This window comes from Chironomus tepperi, unplaced genomic scaffold (genome assembly GCF_022539635.2).
Source record: "Chironomus tepperi strain 1889 unplaced genomic scaffold, CSIRO-AGI_Ctep_v1 contig_301, whole genome shotgun sequence".
Taxonomy (NCBI): Eukaryota; Metazoa; Arthropoda; class Insecta; order Diptera; family Chironomidae; genus Chironomus; species Chironomus tepperi.
In genome coordinates this window covers 188,748-211,607 of record NW_027226423.1, presented here as the reverse complement: position 1 = coordinate 211,607, position 22,860 = coordinate 188,748, and the positions used below count along the sequence as shown (strand labels likewise).

The 22,860-nt window shown below is 32.9% G+C and overlaps 4 protein-coding genes across 4 annotated transcripts in view; 3 read left to right on the top strand and 1 right to left on the bottom strand.

The window, feature by feature from the left end:
• Window positions 1–22,840, bottom strand: part of LOC139092474 (tetraspanin-6-like) — a 47,039-nt gene extending 24,199 nt beyond the window's left edge. Inside the window, exon 1 of the mRNA XM_070642882.1 lies at window positions 22,246–22,840. Within this exon, the coding sequence (XP_070498983.1) occupies window positions 22,246–22,323 (78 nt within the window). The 5' untranslated portion in view covers window positions 22,324–22,840. The remainder of the gene's footprint in view (window positions 1–22,245) is intronic.
• On the top strand, window positions 1,329–3,181 carry LOC139092485 (transmembrane reductase CYB561D2-like). The gene is made up of 2 exons (XM_070642896.1): window positions 1,329–1,773; window positions 2,125–3,181. The coding sequence occupies exons 1-2, from the start codon at window positions 1,395–1,397 to the stop codon at window positions 2,481–2,483; spliced, it is 738 nt and encodes a 245-aa protein (XP_070498997.1). The 5' UTR covers window positions 1,329–1,394; the 3' UTR covers window positions 2,484–3,181.
• On the top strand, window positions 3,324–5,119 carry LOC139092484 (transmembrane reductase CYB561D2-like). The gene is made up of 2 exons (XM_070642895.1): window positions 3,324–4,424; window positions 4,621–5,119. The coding sequence occupies exons 1-2, from the start codon at window positions 4,040–4,042 to the stop codon at window positions 4,977–4,979; spliced, it is 744 nt and encodes a 247-aa protein (XP_070498996.1). The 5' UTR covers window positions 3,324–4,039; the 3' UTR covers window positions 4,980–5,119.
• Window positions 8,903–10,404, top strand: LOC139092478 (uncharacterized). The gene is made up of 2 exons (XM_070642888.1): window positions 8,903–9,577; window positions 9,818–10,404. Exons 1-2 carry the CDS (start codon window positions 9,208–9,210, stop codon window positions 10,165–10,167), a joined length of 720 nt encoding a protein of 239 aa, XP_070498989.1. The 5' UTR covers window positions 8,903–9,207; the 3' UTR covers window positions 10,168–10,404.
• Window positions 22,841–22,860: the final 20 nt, after the last annotated feature.

Sequence of the window (22,860 nt, the reverse complement as noted above, 5' to 3'; positions counted from 1 at the left end):
GGATTGCACAGAGGTAAGGGTACAATATACTTAACTAGTCACTTTTGATACATACTTCAAAATAGCACAAGTCTGTTAATTGCTGGCTATAGCAACTAGCGTGACAAATTCTGGCAAGCTAACAGATTTGAACTGACATTCGGCATCAAACAAGTCTGGGCCGATTTTTGGTTGTTTAAAATTCGTGCATTTCAGGTTTCCAAACGAAATTACTTTGAGTTAAATAGCTAAATTGTTTAATCGATTTAAATCCGACCTACCAGGCCGTCATTTTTAGACTTGACCCGAATTGGTTTTGGATTTTGCAGTCACGTCTGCTTGGGGCCAGATTTTTAATTGTTTTCAGACTTATGCAGATTTGATGCCTTGTTCGAAAATTTGAAATTTCAATATGCTTCCAGGTATGCTACTTGTACTCCAAAGAGCATGTGATGACAAATTAGTATGACATTCACTATATTTAAACGTTACTGAATATTCACACATTCCCACAAAGAGAAATTATTTTTGAAGACAAATATTCAGGAGAAAATAAATCTTGTAACGAGTAATGACAACGTACTTAGTCGAAATGAGTTTAATTTTTCTACATTGAACTTGATTTTATTTTTTTGTTAATCAATTCCTTAATCTCTTTAAATAATCTAAGAATATTCTACGTGACATCAAACTTTCTTAATCTGTCCATTTTGAAGTGGATGAAAATCTCTTGATTACTATTTAAGTGTGCTAAGATTGTCGCGTTAAGATTAGAGCTTTTATTTCAAATAAATAAATAAGAAGACAGTTGCTATCTAGAAACAATATATTTTGAAGTTTATCAGTCTCGAGCGGAACTGGATGCGATTAATCTAGCTATAAGCTGCATGCATATATCATGGTAAATTACACAAATGAAAGTTTTGTAACTGAACATTCAGATTGTCTAATTGCAGACTGTTCCAATTGGAGTTAGCATTTTAAGAACTTATACCTGTGTAGGGTCGGTTACTCATAATGTTAACTTTATAGGGAGGTCTGTACAATTGTGTAGTTATCAAATTAACCATAAAAAATCAGCAAACGTGACTTCTGCCAAATAAGACGATAAGAGAAAATTTGATTCAATTCAGTTCAACTCATATCGATACTGTAGTCAGGAGAGAATTTTCCATCTTTTATATGAATGGCCAAATTTGAACAATGCACTTTTGCTTGAAATATACTCGAATACACTTCAAATACACCTCTGAATTGATTTTTAATAATTTTTCAAAAGCAGATTTTCCAAAAGGCTATATAAGCTATATACCTTAAGAAATACTGAATCATTCAACGGTGACCGTTAGAATTGTTCATATTGAGCTTAACTCAAACCTTCTAAAAGTTTGAAAAATTACTTAAAAGTGACTGTAATGGAAAAAGTTGATTCAAAAAGTCCATCCATATGGGATAAATGTGAAGTTTTCATAAATACAGCAAATCATTGCTTGATTGCAATTACGACGTTCTATCTCATATGGTACTGCCTTCAAAATTATGAAATGACTGGAACTCTCACACAACACGCATGGGTAACAGCAATAGGATATCAAGTTCTTATGGCTGAAGGCATCATGGCTATTTATAAAGCAAATTCATTAACGTCCTTGTCATCAAAAAGAGAAAAGAATCATATTCATTGGATATTACAAGTGATTGGTGGCACTATGGCTTTATATGGGATTATAATTGAAATAATCGATAAAGAACGTGCCGGTCGAAGACATTTCCGTTCATTGCATGCAATTTATGGTAAGAGTCATAAAGGAAAATTTTTGTTGAACCTCACTTATGTATGTATGGATGGATTACATCGGCATCCGTTTACATATCCCTTTTTTGTGCATTCTTCTTGTCCAAAAATATTTTTATGGTTTCTATTTTAATGTAGACTTTTGGTACGAGGTTGGTTTGTTTATTTTATGGATTTATGGATGTTTACTGATGTTCAGTAACTATTTTTTATTATTTTATATTTTAATGAAATGCTTTAAGTGCTAAAAACTCTATAAAATGCGTTCCATCCATATCCATACACAAATCATTCCAAAAAATTATTCAAACGTAATTTCTATTATTTCTCATTTTCCTTTTCCGCAACAGGTCTCGTATCCATGATATTTCTGTGTATATCAATAGTCTCCGGGTTAACTGCTCTATTTTCATTCGAAGCACGAAGATACCTTAAACCAGTCATATCTAAGTTCTCACACAATATTCTATCACTTGCGGCATTTGTGACTGGAATGGTATCACTTATTTATGCGTGGGTTGATATAAGGTGGGCATCAAGATATGACCCAGGCAATTTAAGATACATGAGTGCATGGGCATTGGGATTTATTATATTTTTCTCGTGCATTGGAGCTCTTAAATCATTGTGGAATCAATCAATTGGAGTTATGAAATTATTTTTGTGTCAACCTAAAGAGGAAATTGACAATGATAGTGAAAATCAGTAAAACAGTTTAATAATATTTTGTGACTTAAGTCCGAATAGCAAAAATAAGTTGATTAATCCAAAATCTGACATCAGGTCGGCGTGACTCGGACTTGATGTCGAATTCGTTCTTAATTCTGCATTATGCCAAAGATACGACAAATTGGTGTCAGATTTTGAATTAAGTAATCAATATGTGTTGTTCAGGCTAGTTTTAACCCTACAGACAGCAATCTAGAGATTATTTAGAATTAAATTTATTGCCAGTTGACTATAAAGCTAAGTTTATAAGAAGCAGAAATTAGAATTTATGATTTATTTTAAGATGCATAAACTCGAGCAGCACAAATGTGGAAAGATCAATCGTGAAGCTTTTTAGGCTCTGCTAAAGCTCTTGTAGCGTCCATTATGCTTCCAAATACAGGAAAATTCCATTTGGTATCAATAAAAGTACTTTACCGGAACCTGAAAAGCTTCGTGGTAGAGCCTTCAACATTTGTGTAGCTAGGGTAGAGTTTAATGTTTTCAAAATGTTCTTACAGTGATATAATCATTGATTTTTTTTTCATTAAATTATTGAGTGTCTTGCAAAATGAATCTGGAAATTGAAATCGTAAGAATGTAAAAAATTATGGCAAGAAAATCTGATGAGAAAATTGAATTGCTGTAATAAATGAAGAAAATTGTGCAAAAAAATCAATAAATTCATGTATTTTTCATGTACTTCGTTTTTTCGCTTGTTAGCATTAGGACTTTAAGATAGATTGAGATAGATATGAAGATTAATATACCTGAACTGCACAGTTTGTTTGCTAAGACACCGCTTTGTCGCTGTCCAATCGTTGCAATAACGATAAGATAAATGCCTGATAGGTACACGACATAGAACTGGCAGAAAACCCGACAGCAGACCAGTGTGACTCTGACCTTTGGCTGAGTTTGATGAAATCCAGCCTCAAACCAGAGTCAAGTCGTCTTGGAGTTTGATTTCTGACTATATTTACGAAATGGCCTTCCAAGATTCCAAGTTGCCCTGCGACGTAACTGCACCGTGACGTGAATTCAATTTCTTTCAAGTCAATCCCCATTCCTTACTACAACCCCACTTTTTCATATAAAATATTCCAAATGAATAACAAACAATCATGAAGAAACATCCATAAATTTGAAACATTTTGTCAAACTTTCCAAACTTTCTCATTCATCTTCCTTAAAAAAGCATAAAACTCTTTATGAATTGAATAAACAGTAGAATAGAAAGAAAAACAAAAAATTGGAGGTAACAAGACGAAACAAAAAGCAGAAAACGTGACTTATGCCAAATAAATTGATAAGAGAAGAAAAAAAACTTGATATAAATCATATTATTATCATTTTGCGAAAAAAAAGCACTTTCCGAAGCACAAAATATATAAAAAGTGTGTATTTCAAGCAATATTGAATCATTTAATATTGGTCGTGAAAATTGTTAATATTGCTTCTCGTCATTCCTTATTCGGTAAACAAAAAAAAACTTTTTTCATTCAATTCAATCATAGCATATTGTGAACGAGAGTGAATAAACAGTAATAAGTGACTATGTTGACGATGGATATTGATTCAAAAAAATCATCCATATGGGATAAATGTGAAATTTTTATAAATACAGCAAATCATTGCTTGATTGCAATCACGACATTCTATCTTATGTGGTATTGCCTTCATAATTATGGAATGACTCATACTCTTACACTGCACGCATGGACAACAGCAATAGGATATCAAGTTCTTATGGCTGAAGGCATTATGGCATTTTATAAAGCAAATTCATTAACGTCGTTGTCATCAAAAAGAGAAAAGAATCATATTCATTGGATATTGCAAGTGATTGGTGGCTCTTTGGCTTTATATGGGATTATAATTGAAATAATCGATAAGGATCGTAGGAATTTAGCACATTTTATATCATTGCATGCAATTTATGGTGAGTTAAAATTCATTTTCCTAAATTATCGGTATACTGCAGTGATGGGCACACTTTGGTGGTAAGCCTCGATCAAAATTGCATTTCAAAATAATTTGTCGGCACACAGGTTGCCCATCACTGTTCTATTGCCTGAATTAACTCAAGTATTTGCCAAAAAATCACTCAAAAATTTCTCATTTCTCTACCGCAACAGGTCTCGTATCCATGGTATGCTTATGCTTTACAATACTTTCCGGATTAAGTGCTCTGTTCTCATATGAAGTGCGGAGATACCTTAAACCAGTCATATCGAAATTCTCGCACAATACTTTAGCACTTGTAACATTTATAACAGGAATGATTTCATTGATTTATGGATGGACTGACACAAGATGGGCACGACTCTATGATCCAGGAAATTTAAGATACATGAGCTCATGGTCATTAGGGTTTATCATTGCTTTTACATGCATTGGAGCATTTAAATCGTGGATATATCAACTAATTGGAGTTGAAAAATTATTGTTAAGGAAATCGGAGAAGGAAACTGTTAAAGATAGTGAAAAGCAGTGAAATAATGTGTTATCAAATACGTGACTAATTTCATATACAAAGATAAGAATCTAGAGTTTCGAGAATCGAGAATTTCTTAACAACTGACTGCACTTCACTTTAAAATTAAGTTTCTAAGCAATAAGATGTGAATTTATGATGTGAGCTAAGTGAAAAATAACTTATAAATATTAAAATTATAAAAAAATTATAATTTGTTTAAACTTTAATGGCGTCTACGTGATCCAGTTGATTTTATTATCAATGTTTTTCATACATTTGCTGAGCATATTGCAATATTGGAAATGAAAACTTAGTTTGAAAATTCAAAAACTTTGACAAGAAAATCTAATAAGAAAATTGAGTTGCAATAACTAATGAAGAAAGTTGTGCGAAAAGTCAGAAATTATAGATGCATTTCCCTTAGGAATGCTTATTAGGATGTATAAAGGAGCATTCGAAAATTAGGTAACACTAAAAATTAAGTTTTTTATTTAAATACGACAAATGCTTGTATGATTGCAATTGTGACTTTCAATCTCCTATGGTAGAACTTGGAAAATTTTGTAATGACTGGAACTCTTACTTAGTGTACATGGGTTGGTTGTTGCAATAGAATATCAAGTTCAACTTCATTAGACCTCTCTACTTAGAGCTCGAACTAAGTCTCCAAGTAATTAGACTCGACTCCAAATAAAAATCGAGCTCTGCCTCTGCCTTAACGCTTTGTAACAAAATTTGAAATCCGTCGCAAAATTTAAACCCCTATCTTACCCCTTCCTAAACGTTACATAATTCCCGAACGTTTCCCTTAGCAAATCTGACATGAAAAATGAAGAAGATAGTGAGAAGAAATAAATTAATTTATTTCCAATACGTGACTACCTTTACTTGATTTGAACTACAAAGATAGCAATCTGCAGATTATTCGAAGTTACTATCTTCTACTTTATTTTAAAGTTATACTTCTAAATACCATAAAATGAGAATTTATGACGTGAACTAAGTGAGAATTTTATTAGATTATAATATTTATAAATCAGAAAATGATTATATATTTGGTACCTATAGATTTTAATGATTTTAACGTGATCAAGCGGATTTTATTAATTTATTGATTTTTCATAAAATTATTGGGTTTATTCGTACATGAAAAATGAGAATTTGAGTAAAATGAAATCTGGAAATTGAAATCGCAAAAATGAGAAAAATTATGGCATGGCAATCTGATGGGAAAATGGAATTGCTGTAATAAACAGGAGAAAAAGAAGAAAATGGTGTAAAAATCAATAATTTCATGTATTTTTCAACACTTCTTCAACTTTACTTTTTTCATTGATTAAAATAAGTATAGATGAGGATAAACTTTAGCAGACAAAGAATAACCACAAGAACGTGTCTTTGTGGAGACTAGAGTGTTTATTAGTGAAATTACTCATGGTTTAAGCTTATCTGATATGTGACTAGTCAGAAAAAAAAACAGTAGCAATAATGTTATCAATATTTGTAGAAAAACCACTCAAAAAACCATAAAATCGTGTCTGGTGTGAATTTTGTGGCTAATCGACATTATCGGTAATTAAAGTAAATCTCAGGAGTCGTTCATAAATTAAGTCACGCAATTTTCAAGATTGTCAAAAAAGTAAAACTGATTCTTTTAAAAACCATAAATCTATTTAAACACACCCTAAACGTAACATATGAATCTCCAGAGGATATATAACCTCTTATAGGAGCGTAGTCAAGGTGGAAAATCCTTACTTTCCAGCAATATTTCCTCAATTTGCAGATCATGCTTTTATGGTACAAAAATATTGCAAAAATGCCACTACGATACCTAAAAGCGGCCTATTAATCTGCTAGGGTTCATCACTTCTGGCTTAGTAGCTGACTGAATATAAAATAATCGACACATTCCTTATCTTAATTGAAAATATCGTTTATCAATTTTCTTCATATTTCTATAAAATAATTAAAAAATCTCTTCACTTAAGAAATTCGATAGTCTCAGAAAAATCCACAGTATACTTCAGCAAAATGTATATTCGATATAAAATACAATTAACTAATTTAATGATCAATTTTCAATCTATAGATATTGCACTCTTTTAACAAGCATCTTTACTGATTAGACTTATAGAGATTGTGTTACTGAATATCTTCCCGAATAGCACAAATTGGCTAATCGATATCCCGAGGCCGTCGTGAGTCGGGTATAGTACCGGACTCAGTTTTAATCTGGCACCATACCCAGTGATCGAAGTCGACACACTTGAAATCGACTTCAGTCAACTCGACTCGACTCCGAACTCTGACTATCCTTGGTGGATTGATTAACCGACTTGTGCTACTCGGGCTTGATTTATTGTATCTTTTTTCAATCGTGCCAATTAAAGTCTGAACTTCCAGTCATAAAATGAAAAAGCTCTTATTAAATACTAAAGTACAAAAAGTGAAAATTGTATAGAATTGCAAAGTCTTGTTAAGTAACTTGATTTTCATGTGAAATTCGTGTCGACCTCAAGCTCTCTTAAGTTCGGAAGTTATCATGTACTTTAACTGATATTATTAATAAACATGAGAACTTTGAGAAAGATGAACAACTTCCTGTAAGCTCACATTTAATTACAAAAAAGCTTAATTACCAAGAGTGTATTGTTGAAGAAGTAAAAAACAATTTAAGGAAGGAAATGCTTTTGTTGAGTAAATAAATTTTACTATGATGCAGGTGCTTTAATTACCCTTAACAGACAATGAGAAAAAGGCTTGATCATCAGTATACTCAATAAAAATAATTGAGCATGCTCAATTTTGTAAACATACTCATGAGTAAGCTTGTCTGTTCGGGATACGCCACATATTTACATCAGACATGGATTTTGAGCTTTGTCAGTCATTTTGAAGGAGAAATCAAAGTCAATTCGAATTTCAAATGAAATCGTCATTTCCATACAAAATCGAAGTCAACCTCTGGCCCTGAATTTATCAATAATATGATAAATTATCATATTGACTATCATTGTAGAAGTTTTCATTACATTTCTCTGGCAAAAAACGACTCCATCCAATGCATTTGATTGATTATGATATTTTTTTTTCTACTAGATTTATTTTCCCATTTCTTTCATTTAGTTCTTCAAGTAATTTATCTTTTTTCAAAAACTCATTAATTAAATTACAAGTTTGCAGAGCACTTCAAGCTCTTCATAAGTCCTTTGGAAATTGGAAAAAGTTCAATTTGCATAAGAAATGATTTGCAAAGTTTTAAATCTGCAATTAAAATAATTAAATTAAATTGCATCTGCAACATCTGCAACATCTGCTTAGTCAAGGTCAACTTTCCGCACCTTAAGACACCTGGCTTCTTCAAGTTCTATATAATGTATGTACCCGAATAGCACAGATCGGTTAATCGACAATAAATCCAGCCCAAGTCACCGTAACTCTGACTTGATCCCGAATTCGGTTTAAATCCGGCACCATGTCAGGGACAAATCAGTCTGGATCCTAATTTTCGATCAATTAACCAACTTGTCTTATTCGTGTACCAAGAATGGATTACACCAGAATTGAAACAATAGATATTATATATCACCAAAAGTCATTTTTCACTCATTCCAATCATCTTCATCTTACACATCATGTTGTCTTGTTGAGGGATTTTTGTGATTGATAAATAACCAAATCACACTTGATGCTACAAAGAAGGAAAAGTTGAGGATGAAGAAAGAATTTGAATGAAAGATTGATAGAACAAAAGTTCTTTTTTTGTGTGTCTTTTGCTGTTTTTGCTCGAAAGCTGAAATGATATCAAGTTGTGTACTACTCGGATGTTACTCTTCATGCGATAATGTTGATGAGGGTTTCAGGGGTGTGCAACTTTATAGAAAATTTGAATTTTTTTCAGAGTTTTTATGTAAAATGTTTTCAGGAACACAAGACATGATTCAGCATTTTTGCAAAAATTCCTCTCAATTTGTCATTCCCCTGTTTAAAAAGGTTCGACATGAGAAAATTGAACAAATCAATTTGGGTTTTCGGCATATCGCATCGTGTAAGTCAAGTAATTTTGAGATAAGACGAAACGTGACATCTTAAAAGTAGAAGTGATAAATGACGGGTGATAATGGAACTATATAATACTGTATTATGTTCAATTGCTTTCCATTTAGTACGTTGATTAAGTTTAAGACGACAAGAGTGAGATTTTATAGCTGCATCAATTTAAATCCACGACATTTTTTACATAATGAAGTCAACCGAATCACGGACAGCACTCGAAAAGATCGAAATTTGCATAAATACATTAAATCATGCACTCATCGGAATTACAACATTTTACTCAACATGGTACTGCATTAATTATGGTTTCGATCAGCGTCACACAACTCATGTACTGTTGACATCACTCGGATATCATTTATTATTGGCAGAAGGCATCATGTCAATGTATAATGGAAACACTTTTACATTGTTCTCGAGACGTTCGACAAAAACAAACATTCATTGGATTCTACAAGCAACTGGTGGGTCATTGGGATTGGCCGGATTCTTCCTTGAAGTCGTGCAACGAGCACAAGCAGGCAAAAAATTGTTTCATATTTGGCACGCTCGTTTTGGTATGTAATGAATGTTATAATCCTTGTGAGAACTTTGTTAGTGTTTTTGTGCAGTTATTCGGATGTTATGAGAGGCCAGACATCCACATAACCTCAATAATGCATAAAATCTGACAAATTTCTCTCATAAGTCCATTGCATGGACACAGTAAATTTACATCGACCATAAATGTAATTTTGCTAATGTCCATAAATCTTTCTCTTTCATGTCTCATTCACTCCATTATGTTACAATTATAGGCTTGGTCTCGGCAATATTTTTGTGTCTATCAATACTCTCCGGATGTTCAGCGCTGTTTTCAGGCAAAGCAAAAGCCTTCTTGCGGCCAATTTTCTCGAAATTCTTCCATAATGTATTTGCAATTTTCGCGTTTATTTTCGGTATTATTGCGATGATAATTTCATACAACACGCGAAGTTTTGCACGTAATATTGATCCTGGTAATATGAGATATGCAATGATTGGATTTTTATCGTGTATCCTAGTATTTACATTAATTGGACCGCTCAAAACTCTCTTCAGACATTTTGGTATTATGTTTTCATCGAGTGCAAAAACTTCCGATTCGGAAAATGGAAGTGCTTCATAAAAACAATGTTTTTATTTCTATTAATTTAGATAATGTGCCAAACAAATGTGAGCGTGTGTTGTAGTTTCTTGTTATTAAGATGGGGGGGTCATTCGATTAAAACTTACTGCCATTATATTGCTATGTGTCTAGAATTCAGGACAAATGAAGCAAGTATGGAATTTTTTTAGTATTAAGCGACATTTTTGTGTTCATTTTAAGGAAGTTATCAATAAAAAATTGAGTATATATAAAAAAGCTATTGTTTCATTTCAGCCATTAACAATCCCACATCCTGTGCATAAAATAAAATATAATATGAATTTTTTTATGGCTTGATATCTATAGCATCCGATCTGGATAAAAAAGATTTTTATTCAAATTTAACCAAAATCGATTGGACAAACTAGAATGTATCGAATAGGAAAGATTATCATTTGAAAAAATACAAAAAGGGAACGTTCGGAAGTTATGTGACACTTATAATTACAACGATTTAGAATCCCCATTCCTCTTCTTCTCACCGGGTATAGCCCTCTAATATGCAGTGAGTGTAATTTGTGGTATCCAATTTTGTGAGCATCCATGTACTCATGACTCTATGTCTGTTAGAAAACGCTTTACATCAAATTCATGGACCAAAATTTGGAATCCGTTACAAAATTGTATACCCCTCCAGCGGTGCAATCAGAAATTCTTTGAGGAGTTATGAAAAATTCAAGAAAATTGATGAATTTTTTTCTAAAATTTAATCCTTTCCCTTCCCCTGATTAAGCCCCTGCCTCTCGAACCAGACTTACTTCTTATTTTCTTGACTTGACTATTGCCGTGTTTACAGAACGTCTGTGAACAGTTTTATCTTTCGATAACTTCTGTCAGTTCGGGATATTGAGAAGCACCTAAGCGTTACCTAATTTCCAAACGTCCCCAAATGAGTTTTTCATTTTAATATGAAAATATGTGTCTTTCAACAGAATAAAGCCATTTTCATATAATGTTATGTGCTTCCTCTACAGCAATACGAGCCAGAACATGCTCATATCGGTGTAAAGGAAATAATTTAATTTTAGGGACCGTAAATGTGGTTAAAATTACATTGATTGTGGCTTCAGTAGATTCATATTTAAGGGGTTGATTTTACGTGATAATTTTGTGTGTGTCTACATCTATAGCAATAGCAATGAGCAAAGCAATGAGTCGTAAGGTAAGTGTACTTTATGTTCAAGTAAATTAAATTTCTTTTGAGGATTAAATATTCATTTTACTCGCAATTTTATCAAGATTTATGAACATTCTCGCCTGAGGATCCGAAAAATATTTAAAAATTCTCTTTAAGTTCAAAAGCTATGCAAAAAATTTATCAAAAAAATAATTTCTTCTTCATCATATTTGAGTTTTGTAGATGTATGAAACATACTTTACCTCATACCCCAGTCTCTATGTGAAAATTTTTGAGGAAAAGACATAAAAACATCCGCACTCACAAAAACATGAACATAAAATTAATATTCGGTCCCCCTTTTCTATCTCAAAGTTTTACGGAATAAGATAAGCGTCTGGAATCATTTTGTCTCGATTTATGTGCTGCTTGTCGTAAAGTTTTGCATTGAGTCTATCTATTATCTTGACTTTTGGATCTACATCTGAACTGATGATAGTTTCGGAAGCAATATTTTTTTGGATTTATTACTCATTATCTCGTGTTTTTGTTCATTTTTTAATTATTTCTGTTGGTTGGATCATTTCCGGAGCAATATCCCGAATTTGGCTTTAAAATTTGAAGGGTGTCAGTTTAATCTCCATATATTCATACTGCTAGGGTATTTACTTGCAACCGTCCTTTAGTATTGCTGCACTTAGCGTTTTCTAAAGGACAACACGTCAAGAATACAAATTCAAATTTCCATAGAAACGGAAATAACCCTAAGCTGCACAATACAGTTGCTAGAGCGCCTCTTAGTGACCACATCGTGACGGCAAGACAAGAGAATGTCCTAAGAGGCTGAAATCAAATGGCATGATGGCTCATCGGCCCATTTTTTGAACAAAAACTGGAATTTGTTGCTTCATGTCCTAACAGATAATGAGCTAACTCACCTAAATGAGCGTGCTGACGAGTATGCTTCATTAATATAAGAGAAAATGCTTAATTTAGTAAACATACTCATGCTCCTCGTATATGCTATTCAGATCACATTTTCTAATCAAAAATCATAACTTTTCAATGACGTTTTAACTTGCTAAGTCTCTTTTTACCCACAGTTTCCTTCCGAGCATCGAGAACATTAATTTTCCCAAAAGCATTCTGCCTTCTTAATGTTTAATAAGTACAAGACAGACATATATTCATGAGCCCGTATGCTTTTAATTAAAAAATATATATATATTTTTCTGTTTTTCTTCTTCCCTGTTGTATTTCCATTTGCTGATGAGAAGCTTTGCTTCTTTTTTTGCCCAGTAGTAACGATAGAAACAACTTTTTGCTGGTTTATCGATCGTTAATGGGAAAATTGTTCTTCATATTTTCTGTAGATTTCTAACTCTTTGACTCCTTGTTTAGAGGTACTTAGGAAATTTAAGTTTGTAGTGATCTGTGCTTTTAAATGTTCAACATCTAGTTTTCTATACACAGAAGCTTGGACGTATATAGATTTTGCAGGGGTTTTTGCTTTTTGCTTCTCGAAAACCCTAAGTAATCTAATCTCTAATCTGCGTTTTGCAGACGGCAAAAAAGCGTGAGAGAGGCCAAAAAACACTTGAAAATGGGCTGCTGATAGAGCAACGGACAGCTGACAACCGAACCAGATTAAAGTGGTACCTGAAAGAGGCCATGTGTATGATTTGAATAAAAATCGACTCAAATAGCACAAGTCGGTTTATTGATCGGAAATCCGGGTTTGACTCTGGCATGGTGTTGGACCTAAACCGTATCCTGCATCAAGTCAGAGTCATGACTGTCTGGGACTAAATTGTTGTTCAACTAACAAATTTGTGCAGGTGGAGAAAAATGACTGCCAAAGAGGAATTTGACCTCAAAGTCTCACACCTTCCTACACTCCTACACAGAAGAACAGCATGCATAAAGCAGCACATCAACTCTAATTCTCACAAATAAAATAGTTAAGTTATTTCAACTTTTATGGTATTTTATTAAAACACTCAATAAATTACGTGACTTCAGAAGCTCTATCGATGAACGACACATAAAGCACATAATTCTCAATACATTTATTTTTCAGCACGAGTAACATAAGCATATATATGTCATCACATAATGATGGATTACACTTAACTAATTTCATGATGAAATATTCATTTTCGATAAAAGTTTCAAAGACTAAATAAAGAATTGGATATGTAGATGGATGGATTGATGCTGGGTTGAATTAGAGGATAGATTGAGGTTTTTCTTTCTTGGTTTATTAATGGACGAGCATTAACGTCGCAATAAATATATGAGATTATTCATCCTTCTACCCACGTTTGTTTTCCGATTTTCATATACATCATGAATAATTTTCTTCGAACGTCAAAAAGGAAGGAATAAAAAATCATAATTAAATTTATTTTTTTCTCGTGCTGAATGTAAACTTTTTTGACACAAATGTTCATCATTTTGGTGTCAACTTGAATCTTCTTAAAATTCATAACTTCTTCCTATCAACAATGTTTCGTCATATCAAGTGATATTAAATGAAATGAATGTGAATGTTATCAACCAAAATGAATTATGGATTTTTTATGGATGTAAGTGAAAAAAATAGGAAGAAGATGTAGGCATAAAGTAATGTAAAGCTAGTAAAATATGGTAAGATAATGTAAATAATTTCCGGGACAAAACTTAAAGTGGTGTAGAAAGTTAGTTTTTCAACTTGATGTGCTGATGATTTGTTTAATGTTATGCCTTTATATAATCATGGATAAGCATATTCAGTGTTGTTATCTAGCTTTTTAATTTATCAAGAATGATTCCAACTGACTTTAAGATACACAAACTAATAAAATTTGAATCAAGTATGAAAATCAAAAAATCCGGCTCAGGCCAGCATGACTATGACTTAGAACCGTATTCGGATTCATTTTAAACAGGCACCTTGCCAGAACCACGCCGGCCTGGTTCTAGACTTTGGATCGTTTGATTGATTTCAGCGTAAGGCACTGTCTTTCCTCAAATATGATGGAAAATTGGTCTCAAATCTTGAGATCGAGATATTGAATAATTAATTTATATCCCTTATTTCGATCCCGGTCTCGATATCGATCTTGTAAATTCGTTAAGTCTGAGACTTGGTGACTTAAACCGTTGGGACATTCAAGAAAGAGAATGGGGGTGTATTTTTGCGTATTTCTGTCTAAATTTCGAGTTAACATATTCCTGCCATGGTGATAACCTCTTGAGATTGTATGCTTCCTCCTGGATACGCTCCTAAGTCTTGCATATAATAAACATAACACTAACAAATGTTTAATCATTCAACAACTGATTTAACAACACTGATCTCAGCTCATCCCAAAATCTGTTTCAATATCATTTGATACCATATTATAATTCGCATATCCCAAAGCTATCAAGCCACGTGTAATTTTGAAAATCAATTACTACTATAGGATGTGTAGAGCTTTTGAAGCAGAAATAAACTTAGATTTTCAATTTTTCTATATGTATATCTAAAACACCCGTATGAAAAATTAATGAAGGGTGCAGTAATTTCAGATGTTTTCATTTTCATCCCCAAATACTATGAAACCCGCCTCTAAGTTATTCAAAAGCTTTCATGTCATTGAATTCCTTTGTGAGCATATTAAAAACTTTCATCCCCTGAATGCATTGTTCTATAATATTAGTTTTGTGTCAGCAGAATAAAAGGGGATATTTACAGTAAAATCTCATTTTCATCCTCATAAACAAACTAATATGGATATACAGCATAAAAAGAACTTTCATATTTATGCAAAATACATACTTAAATACACCCCTTAAAAAATAAAAGCACAAAAGGTCAGAGCTGAAGGAATTTTTTTTTGCAAAAACACTCTGGGCAAGTTGTTCATTCAGTGATGAAATATAAAGCCTCATTTCTTCATGCCTTTGATGAGAGAATGAGAGTGGAAAGAGCGAGATGAAAAAGTTTAATTTTTTTTTATACCCAAAAAAACCAAATGTGAGGGCGGTTAATGTATATGTATGGCAGTAAAGTAAGCAGCAACAGTTAAATGAACTAGAAATTTTTTTACTCTCTCTTTCTCTCTCACTCTCTCATAATTTAATGGAATTTTTTTGACCTCCTACAGCTTCATGGAACAAAAAAAAAGTAAGTAACAAGGTAGAGTACATCAATTTTGATGCTACCCTACAGACATGTTCATTATACCGAGAGATATTCAACTGTAACTGTGTATAGAAAGATGATAGATAGATGCAGTAGAAATCCCATTGAGAATTTTGTATAAAGAGCTTCCTTAAATTAAATTTAATATTTTATACAGCAGTGCCACAAAATAAAACATAATGCATAATGTTGCTGGATGGGATGATACATGCGTATATAAGACAATAAGGAATATTTTTTTGAATGAAATTTAATGGAAAAAATCTCATGTATGAGTTCACTCTTGTTAGGCTTATGATGATGGTGTTGAAAGTTATTAAACTTCAATTATGAATATTGGGATGTCAGTACTGATATGTTCATCGAAAATTTAATCGAGTTTTAAAATTGCAAGGATGAGAAAAATCCTTTTTTCAGGGAAATCTTGAAGATTTTCATAGAAATTATTCATAGAACATCCAAAATCTTCATATGAATAAGATTAACAAAGTTTTAAAAGAATAAATGAATTTGACAGGAACATGTGAGAGAATGGCGAGTAGACAAGTTTCAAGCAACATCTGAGGGATGCCATTTATCTGTTTGATCTGCGAAGTAAGTAAGTAACAGGAACATGTGCAGTTAAAAGCAAATCTAGCATATCCTCAACATCCGACACATTGAATTCAAAAGAGTCTTGATATCGAGATTGACACAATTTTATCCCTAAAATCCTTGAGACAATGAATCATGAGATTTAAATTCTAATGTTGTTCTCGGAATGACAAGCTATATCTAGCTATGTAGTCTATCCCAGAATTGGCAGGACTGTGAGAGTTTGGAATCCAAAATAGTGGGTTTTGAGCTTCAATGAAGTTTCATGGAGGAGCCTCCACATTGGAGTCTAACCAATTCTGTATTCCTTCATGATATAAAGATGTGAAGTCTACATTGTGAAAAAACTGCAATCCTAATCTTTTGGACTGCATTAGCGGTCCTTACAACCAGAGATACAACTAGTCAAATATAAACCTGTTCACTCGGAGTACGATTCAGAATAACAAACCTTAAATAAGTTGGACCTTAGTTCGACAATTTTCTATAGCACATTAGCAGACAATGAGCTTACTCACCTAAATGTACATGTTCATTCATGAGTATGCTCCTTGTCTGTTCGAGTATACAGTCAACCCTCATTTGCTGGTCATATTTTAATTAAATACTTAATAAGAAATCTAGTAGAGAACAACTTGCAAATCCAAAATTTTTATTCATCTTCTTTCCATTACGATCTGTCAGAAAAATATTTTAAGCTCAACTTAACAAATTCATTAATGTTTATTCCTTTTTCTCGTTAAAGCAATGATAATGGCTAGAGATGAATTAGCAAATTTTTATGGTGTGCTGTAAAAATCCTCATCCATAAAGAACAATTAAGAACGATATTTTATTTCTATGGATTACAGTGACGAGCATAAATTCTCAAAATCCAAAGTCGTAAATTTCAATGATTTTCAAACAAAAAAACTGGAAGTACTCGTTAATTTTTAGGAGATTTTTCCATCATTAAAAGGCATAGAAAATTTGTCTTAATGGACGAGGGAGTTTTTGAAGGAGAAGGATGGACATTAGGCACAGACATGAATGTAAGAGTAAATACTTCAAATGGAATTTATATTAGTCATATAATTGAGTTGTGCTTATCTTTCGACAGAGGCTTCGGAGAAAAACTAATTGCTTGAGAGCTTTTATGTCAATTGAAAGACTTGGAGCAGAAGAATTAAGAAATTTTTCAGAGAAGTATTTTCACGGTAAATTTAATTTTCTTGTCATAAGTATTTCTTAAGTATGGAATTACTCATCTTTTTGAACTCAACCGAAAAGTGTGTTAAGCATGGCGTGTTCATCTGCTGGCCTTGAAATTTATAATGATTTTATAAGCTTAATAAAGTCCAAAAGCAATGATGCAAGGTCCATGGCAAAGTCCTTAATTGAATATGCTAAATTAAATTATCCATGTCATTAATCATCGCGTAGCCTTCATTAGTACATCCAAGAATAGAGACTAAGTAGATAAATCACATGTCCAATTGAGAGTCACTGTTGTCATGGAAACTGAGTCTTTTAGGATCCACATTCAATTATTGCTCTATTGAGTGTAGTAAGTTTCAAAGGTTGATGCCTTTAAGATGCTCTAAAGTTGCAGCATTGTAAAAGCGCTACAATAAAGACGAATCGCATAATTATTCTGTCTTATCTCACGACATTCAGATTTGTTAGTCCCGTGAAACATTCAATACACACTAGACTAAAAGGTGAATATCATGTGCAGTGAAGACAGCAATGTTCTGGAAATTGCATTCATGCGGGCCAACTTGAACACGTTGTTCTTGAATCTGTCACTGCAGAAATTTCTAAACCCTAACCTGCTATGAATATACTTTCTATCGATGCAAATGTTAATGTAGTGCAGCATAGCTTCGATTAGGAAATAATTTTAATAATACGATTATATCGCAAAACGTCTTATGGATCTAACTGCATTGCTTTTTTGAACATGTCATGATTAATCCAACCTTAACAGACAAAGAGCATGTTTTCATGGTACAGAAGTATCACTACGGTACCTAAAAGACTTTTTTTTCCTGTCAGAGCAATTTTCAAATAGTGTGAATATAATTTTACAAAATTTAAGAATAATTTTCTACTCCTTCAAGGCTTCGACACTTATTGACTTATTGTCTACGCTCTTGTATTTAAATCATTATGAAATAAGGACAAGTAGACTAAAAATTTTATCCATTCTATACCAAACTCGATAAATAAATTGATTGTTAATGTATTAACAATAAGTTCTTATTTATAGTATTTATTATGAAATCTGTTTAAATTTTGTGTTCATTAAGGGAACATTCGTAAGTTACGTAATGCTAAAAATAGCTTCCTTTCTCGACCAACCGTAACGCTTTCTACCAAAATCATGCAGTAAAGTTTGAACTACAATAATAAGAAAATTTCTAAATCCTTCCTCTTCATCCCACCCCCGTGGAAAGCGGCACATAATTTCCGAACATTCACAAACCCACACAATTGTTATCTGTAAATTAAAAAACCCCTTTTGTCTACAAAAGTGTTCATTTATTTTCCACGTAACAATAATGAGATTGTTGACAAAAGCAAGACAAAAGCTCTTAAATCACTGAATCATAATTAGAATATTCACAGCATTTTCTCATTGATTTTCTTGTTTTATAACTCCTAGATATTTTCTCCTTCCTTCAGCACGAACTTGCGATAATTTTAAAATTTTCCATTCGAACGAATAAATGAAGAAAAAAGGAATGAAGACAATAAATTGCTTATAATATTCTAATGTTGCTGTTGCTTCATTCAACCCCCGCACATGAGTTCACTTAATGTTAATATCAACTTTTTTCTCAAGTGAAGAGGTGTAGCAATTTGTAGATATGAGAAAGAACTACGAAAGTAAGAAAAAGGCAAAACAATGAAGCACTAATGAGTAAGTCAACGACAAGGTTGAAATAAACCTTGGAAAGACTTCAATGAATCTTAAATAGCATAGCAAGAAAAAGCGGAGAAGTTCATTAATATTTAGTCACATGTAAGCATTAAGAAGGCATGACAAAACATTGCGGAATAAACTTAAACCATGTACACATCATCATTCAACCCTATATGCTGTATAAAAACACAACAAAGCAGAATGGAAATGAGAAGTACACGTTTATCGATTTTTTTGTTCTCCTCTCCAACAATGGAGTTTCTTTTCTCAATTTTTTTTTTTGCTGTTGTTCCTTCATACTTCTTTTGTTTTTGTATATCTTTATTTACCATGTAAAAGCTTGGAAAAAAATAAAAGTTTCCCTGTGAAGCCTAAAGCTTTCTTTTTTATGGTCGGATGGCTTTAAATTATGCAAATCTCTTCCAACTTGTTTATGATTTCTAATCGGAAATGCTGTACAGTAAAAGAAGATACAGAATCGAGTCTTTCTTGCTGTTTTTCTTAAAAGGAAGAAAATTTCGCATAGTTTATTATGTATTACGTTTATTTTTAGATAAGGAGGGTAGCTGTCTGAGGAAATTTACAGTCAAATAAGACAGTTGAAATGGTAACTAATTTCTGAAGATTCACGAATTGAACATGATTTTTCAAGGGGTTTTTAAGGTTGTATGCTACAAAATTATCACATAATGTAGGAAGGAACAAGAAGAAAGCTCGAAGTCGACTCAGATTTTGTATGACAAGCTCAAGTGGCAAGTTACGGGAAATTTCATCTTTTTTCGTCAAAATTGACTAAAATAGCCTTTATGTCGCCATCAGGGTACATTCCCCGGAAAGCACATGATGTAGAAATGATCGAAAGTCCGACCTCAATCCAACTTGATTCTTGTCTGAGTCCGGATATCATTGAATCTGGGTTGCACCATAGAAACAATTGTTCGTGGTCGGATTTTCGGCAATTTCAACGTCGTGTGTTTTCTGAGAAATTTTATCATGCGACTTTGATCATCACGATGACGCAACAGTGCCCATTATGTCCTCAGAATATGTGAACGCTGTCGCTATTCTATATTCTAGTTACTTGATTCCAATTATAAGCAACATGGTGTAGGTTCTAAAATAATGACAGTTAGATGCAAAAACGAGTAATTTGTACAAATTTTGTGATAAGGCCAGCAACAGAGTCAGATGGAAGGCCTTTTGCAGAAACATTGGCTCCACACCAAAGCATGGTTCCAGTAAGTAAGTAATTATAAGCCGAGAATTTCTAAAGTTGAACTTTGAAATTGACAATTGACATTTTAATGAAATAATCTTTAAACTTCTCTCATTTTTCACATAATCTCACTGATTTCAATTCCCCTTAACTTCACACAGTCTGTTCAGGACTTCCACATCATTTCACATTTTCATGCTTCACGTTAAGAATTAATTGCAAACTTCAATTAGTGCCACATCGAAGATCTATTTAATTATTTAAAACCGCTGTAAATTTATAGTTCAATGAGTTTTAAGCTAGCTTAACATTATAAATTCGAAACTACTTCTAGGCATCTCAATTCTTTCAAGTTGACTTCAGATGCTTCTTTCACAAACAAATCCAATGAAGGAAACTTTTAGTCATATTTTAGCATAATTTTAGGAAAATTATAATATTGTGACAAAAACAATTTAACTTTACAATTTTGAGCTATGCCAGATGAATAATGAGCTCATTATGGGAAGTCATAATGAGTATTATGTAATGATCAAGAAGTCAATATGAAATTCTTGCTTCTATTCTAGTGGTAGGCAACCTTTTTTGTGCTACAGCACATCTTGGTGGTAAGCCACAACCGAAACCGCATACGTCATTCGGGTTATGACATTCCCTAAAAAATTTGGCGATACATTAAAGTGCTGCTGCACTCAGATTGTCCACCTCTGCTCAACCCACATGAATCGTGACATAAGTACGGAATCTCACCAAAAATTACAAAATTTATTCAGTCACAGGTTGTGCCTCAATATTTATCATGCACTTCACATATTTTCCCTAAAAGTTATGCCACAAAGGATCTCATTCCGAGCGACACAAATGAATAAGAAGGTTGCGTCACGGAGCTTTAAAAGCTATGGCATCCAAGTGTGTGTCATATGGCATCCACACTGAGGTGCAGCCCTTTTTGATGGAGGTGCTTGTATGGAATGGCAATTTATGGCGAGTTTTGGCATTTTTTAGGGACATAATCCTAGCAAATTGAAGAATTTAAGGTTTAGGGGTCAAATAATTCGTCCCTGCATCCACATGACAGCTGCTTCCATTTAGTGTTAATAAAAGAGCTTTAGCAGATCCATAAAGCCTCCGTGACAGACTCTTCCTCATTTCTGTCACTCGGATGCATGACATGTGTGAGCTTTCATGAACTAGCTTCAGAATAATTGTTTATTATAAAATATTGTCACGTCAAAATATTTTTATGGCCATCATATGCTACAATACATCATCGAAAATTGTTGTGAATAATTTTATCATCAACTGTCGTTCAGTTATATTTCATGTCATGACGTCAAACAATGATACAAAACATAAGAAAAAATGTTGAACATTTTACAAATGGCTTCTTGACTTTCTCGATGCTTTGTGCTTGAAATTCTTGACTTGATAAAAAAATGCGCTAAGGTTCATCAGCATTGAGGCAGTGAAAATTTCCACCTTTTTTTTTGAGTATTTTTTATTCTGTAACTCAAAGGGATATTTAACATAGAAAAAGGCAAAAAGTATGAGATTTAGTCATTGCAAGAGACGTGAGAGATGTGCTTTGTATATATTTACAATACCGAATGTGTTTTTGTGTTAAAAATTCTGTTTTTTTTTCGAGTATGTTGTTGAATTTACAACTCACGCAATCAACAGTTTATTGTTACAGTCGAAAGGTCGGAGTCAGTCGAAGGCTCGAATGATAAATGTGTTAGTGTCTGTTTTTTTTTCACGTAAAACTTTACATTTTCTCCATTTCTTACTCTCAAGGGAGCATGAACATTGGGAGAGGAGTTTCTGGATAATTGAAATCCATTAAGGATTCTTGGGGTTTGATGTAGGACCTAAAAGTGGTCTGTATTCTTAGAATAACCCAAAAGAGGATGCCGTCAGGCATAAGATCCTCTCTCGTGAAGCAGAACTGGAGATGAAGAAAAAAAAGTTCGACACGAGTTCCAAAACTTCTGCGTGGAACATTAAAGTCAAGAAAAAAGTAAGAAATTAAAAATGAAACAGCAGAAATTTACCCAGAATGCAATATTACTGGCCATCAAGAGACTTTTGATGAGTCCCATTGCAGCTGTCGTCTGTAAATGATCACTCATTTCTCACTCAATTATTTCTCCAATTTTTTTTTTATATTCCACTTGAACGCCTTATGTTGCACTAATAAAAACCGCAAAATCACCAAATTTTTTTAAGGAAAAAATTTATTTTCAGCCACAAACTTTTTTGTGCTCACTTTTCAAGCCTTTTTTTTATTATTTTTCTCTCACTTTATAGCACAAAAATTATTATTTTCCCCAACAAAATACACTCAAAAAATAACAGAATTGATTCGTTGTGATGATTCTTATCACACACTTTATGATGTGCTAAATGTGTCCATAAATATTACTCACTTTTCGCGATAATAAATATATGTTGTACTGTCTTTTTTTTGTATTTTTTTATGCACCCCCCGTCACAAATAAAAAAAGTGAGCTGGAATTTTTTTTTCAGCTATAACTTTTCAGTTCCTTTCCTTTTTTTTGTGCTGTGTGATAAACCGAACTGTGAACAGAAGGAAAAATTTCTCTGCAGAACTTTTCTCAACCGTGGACAGTAGACGAATGATGAGAAGATGTGTGTTACTCCGTGGG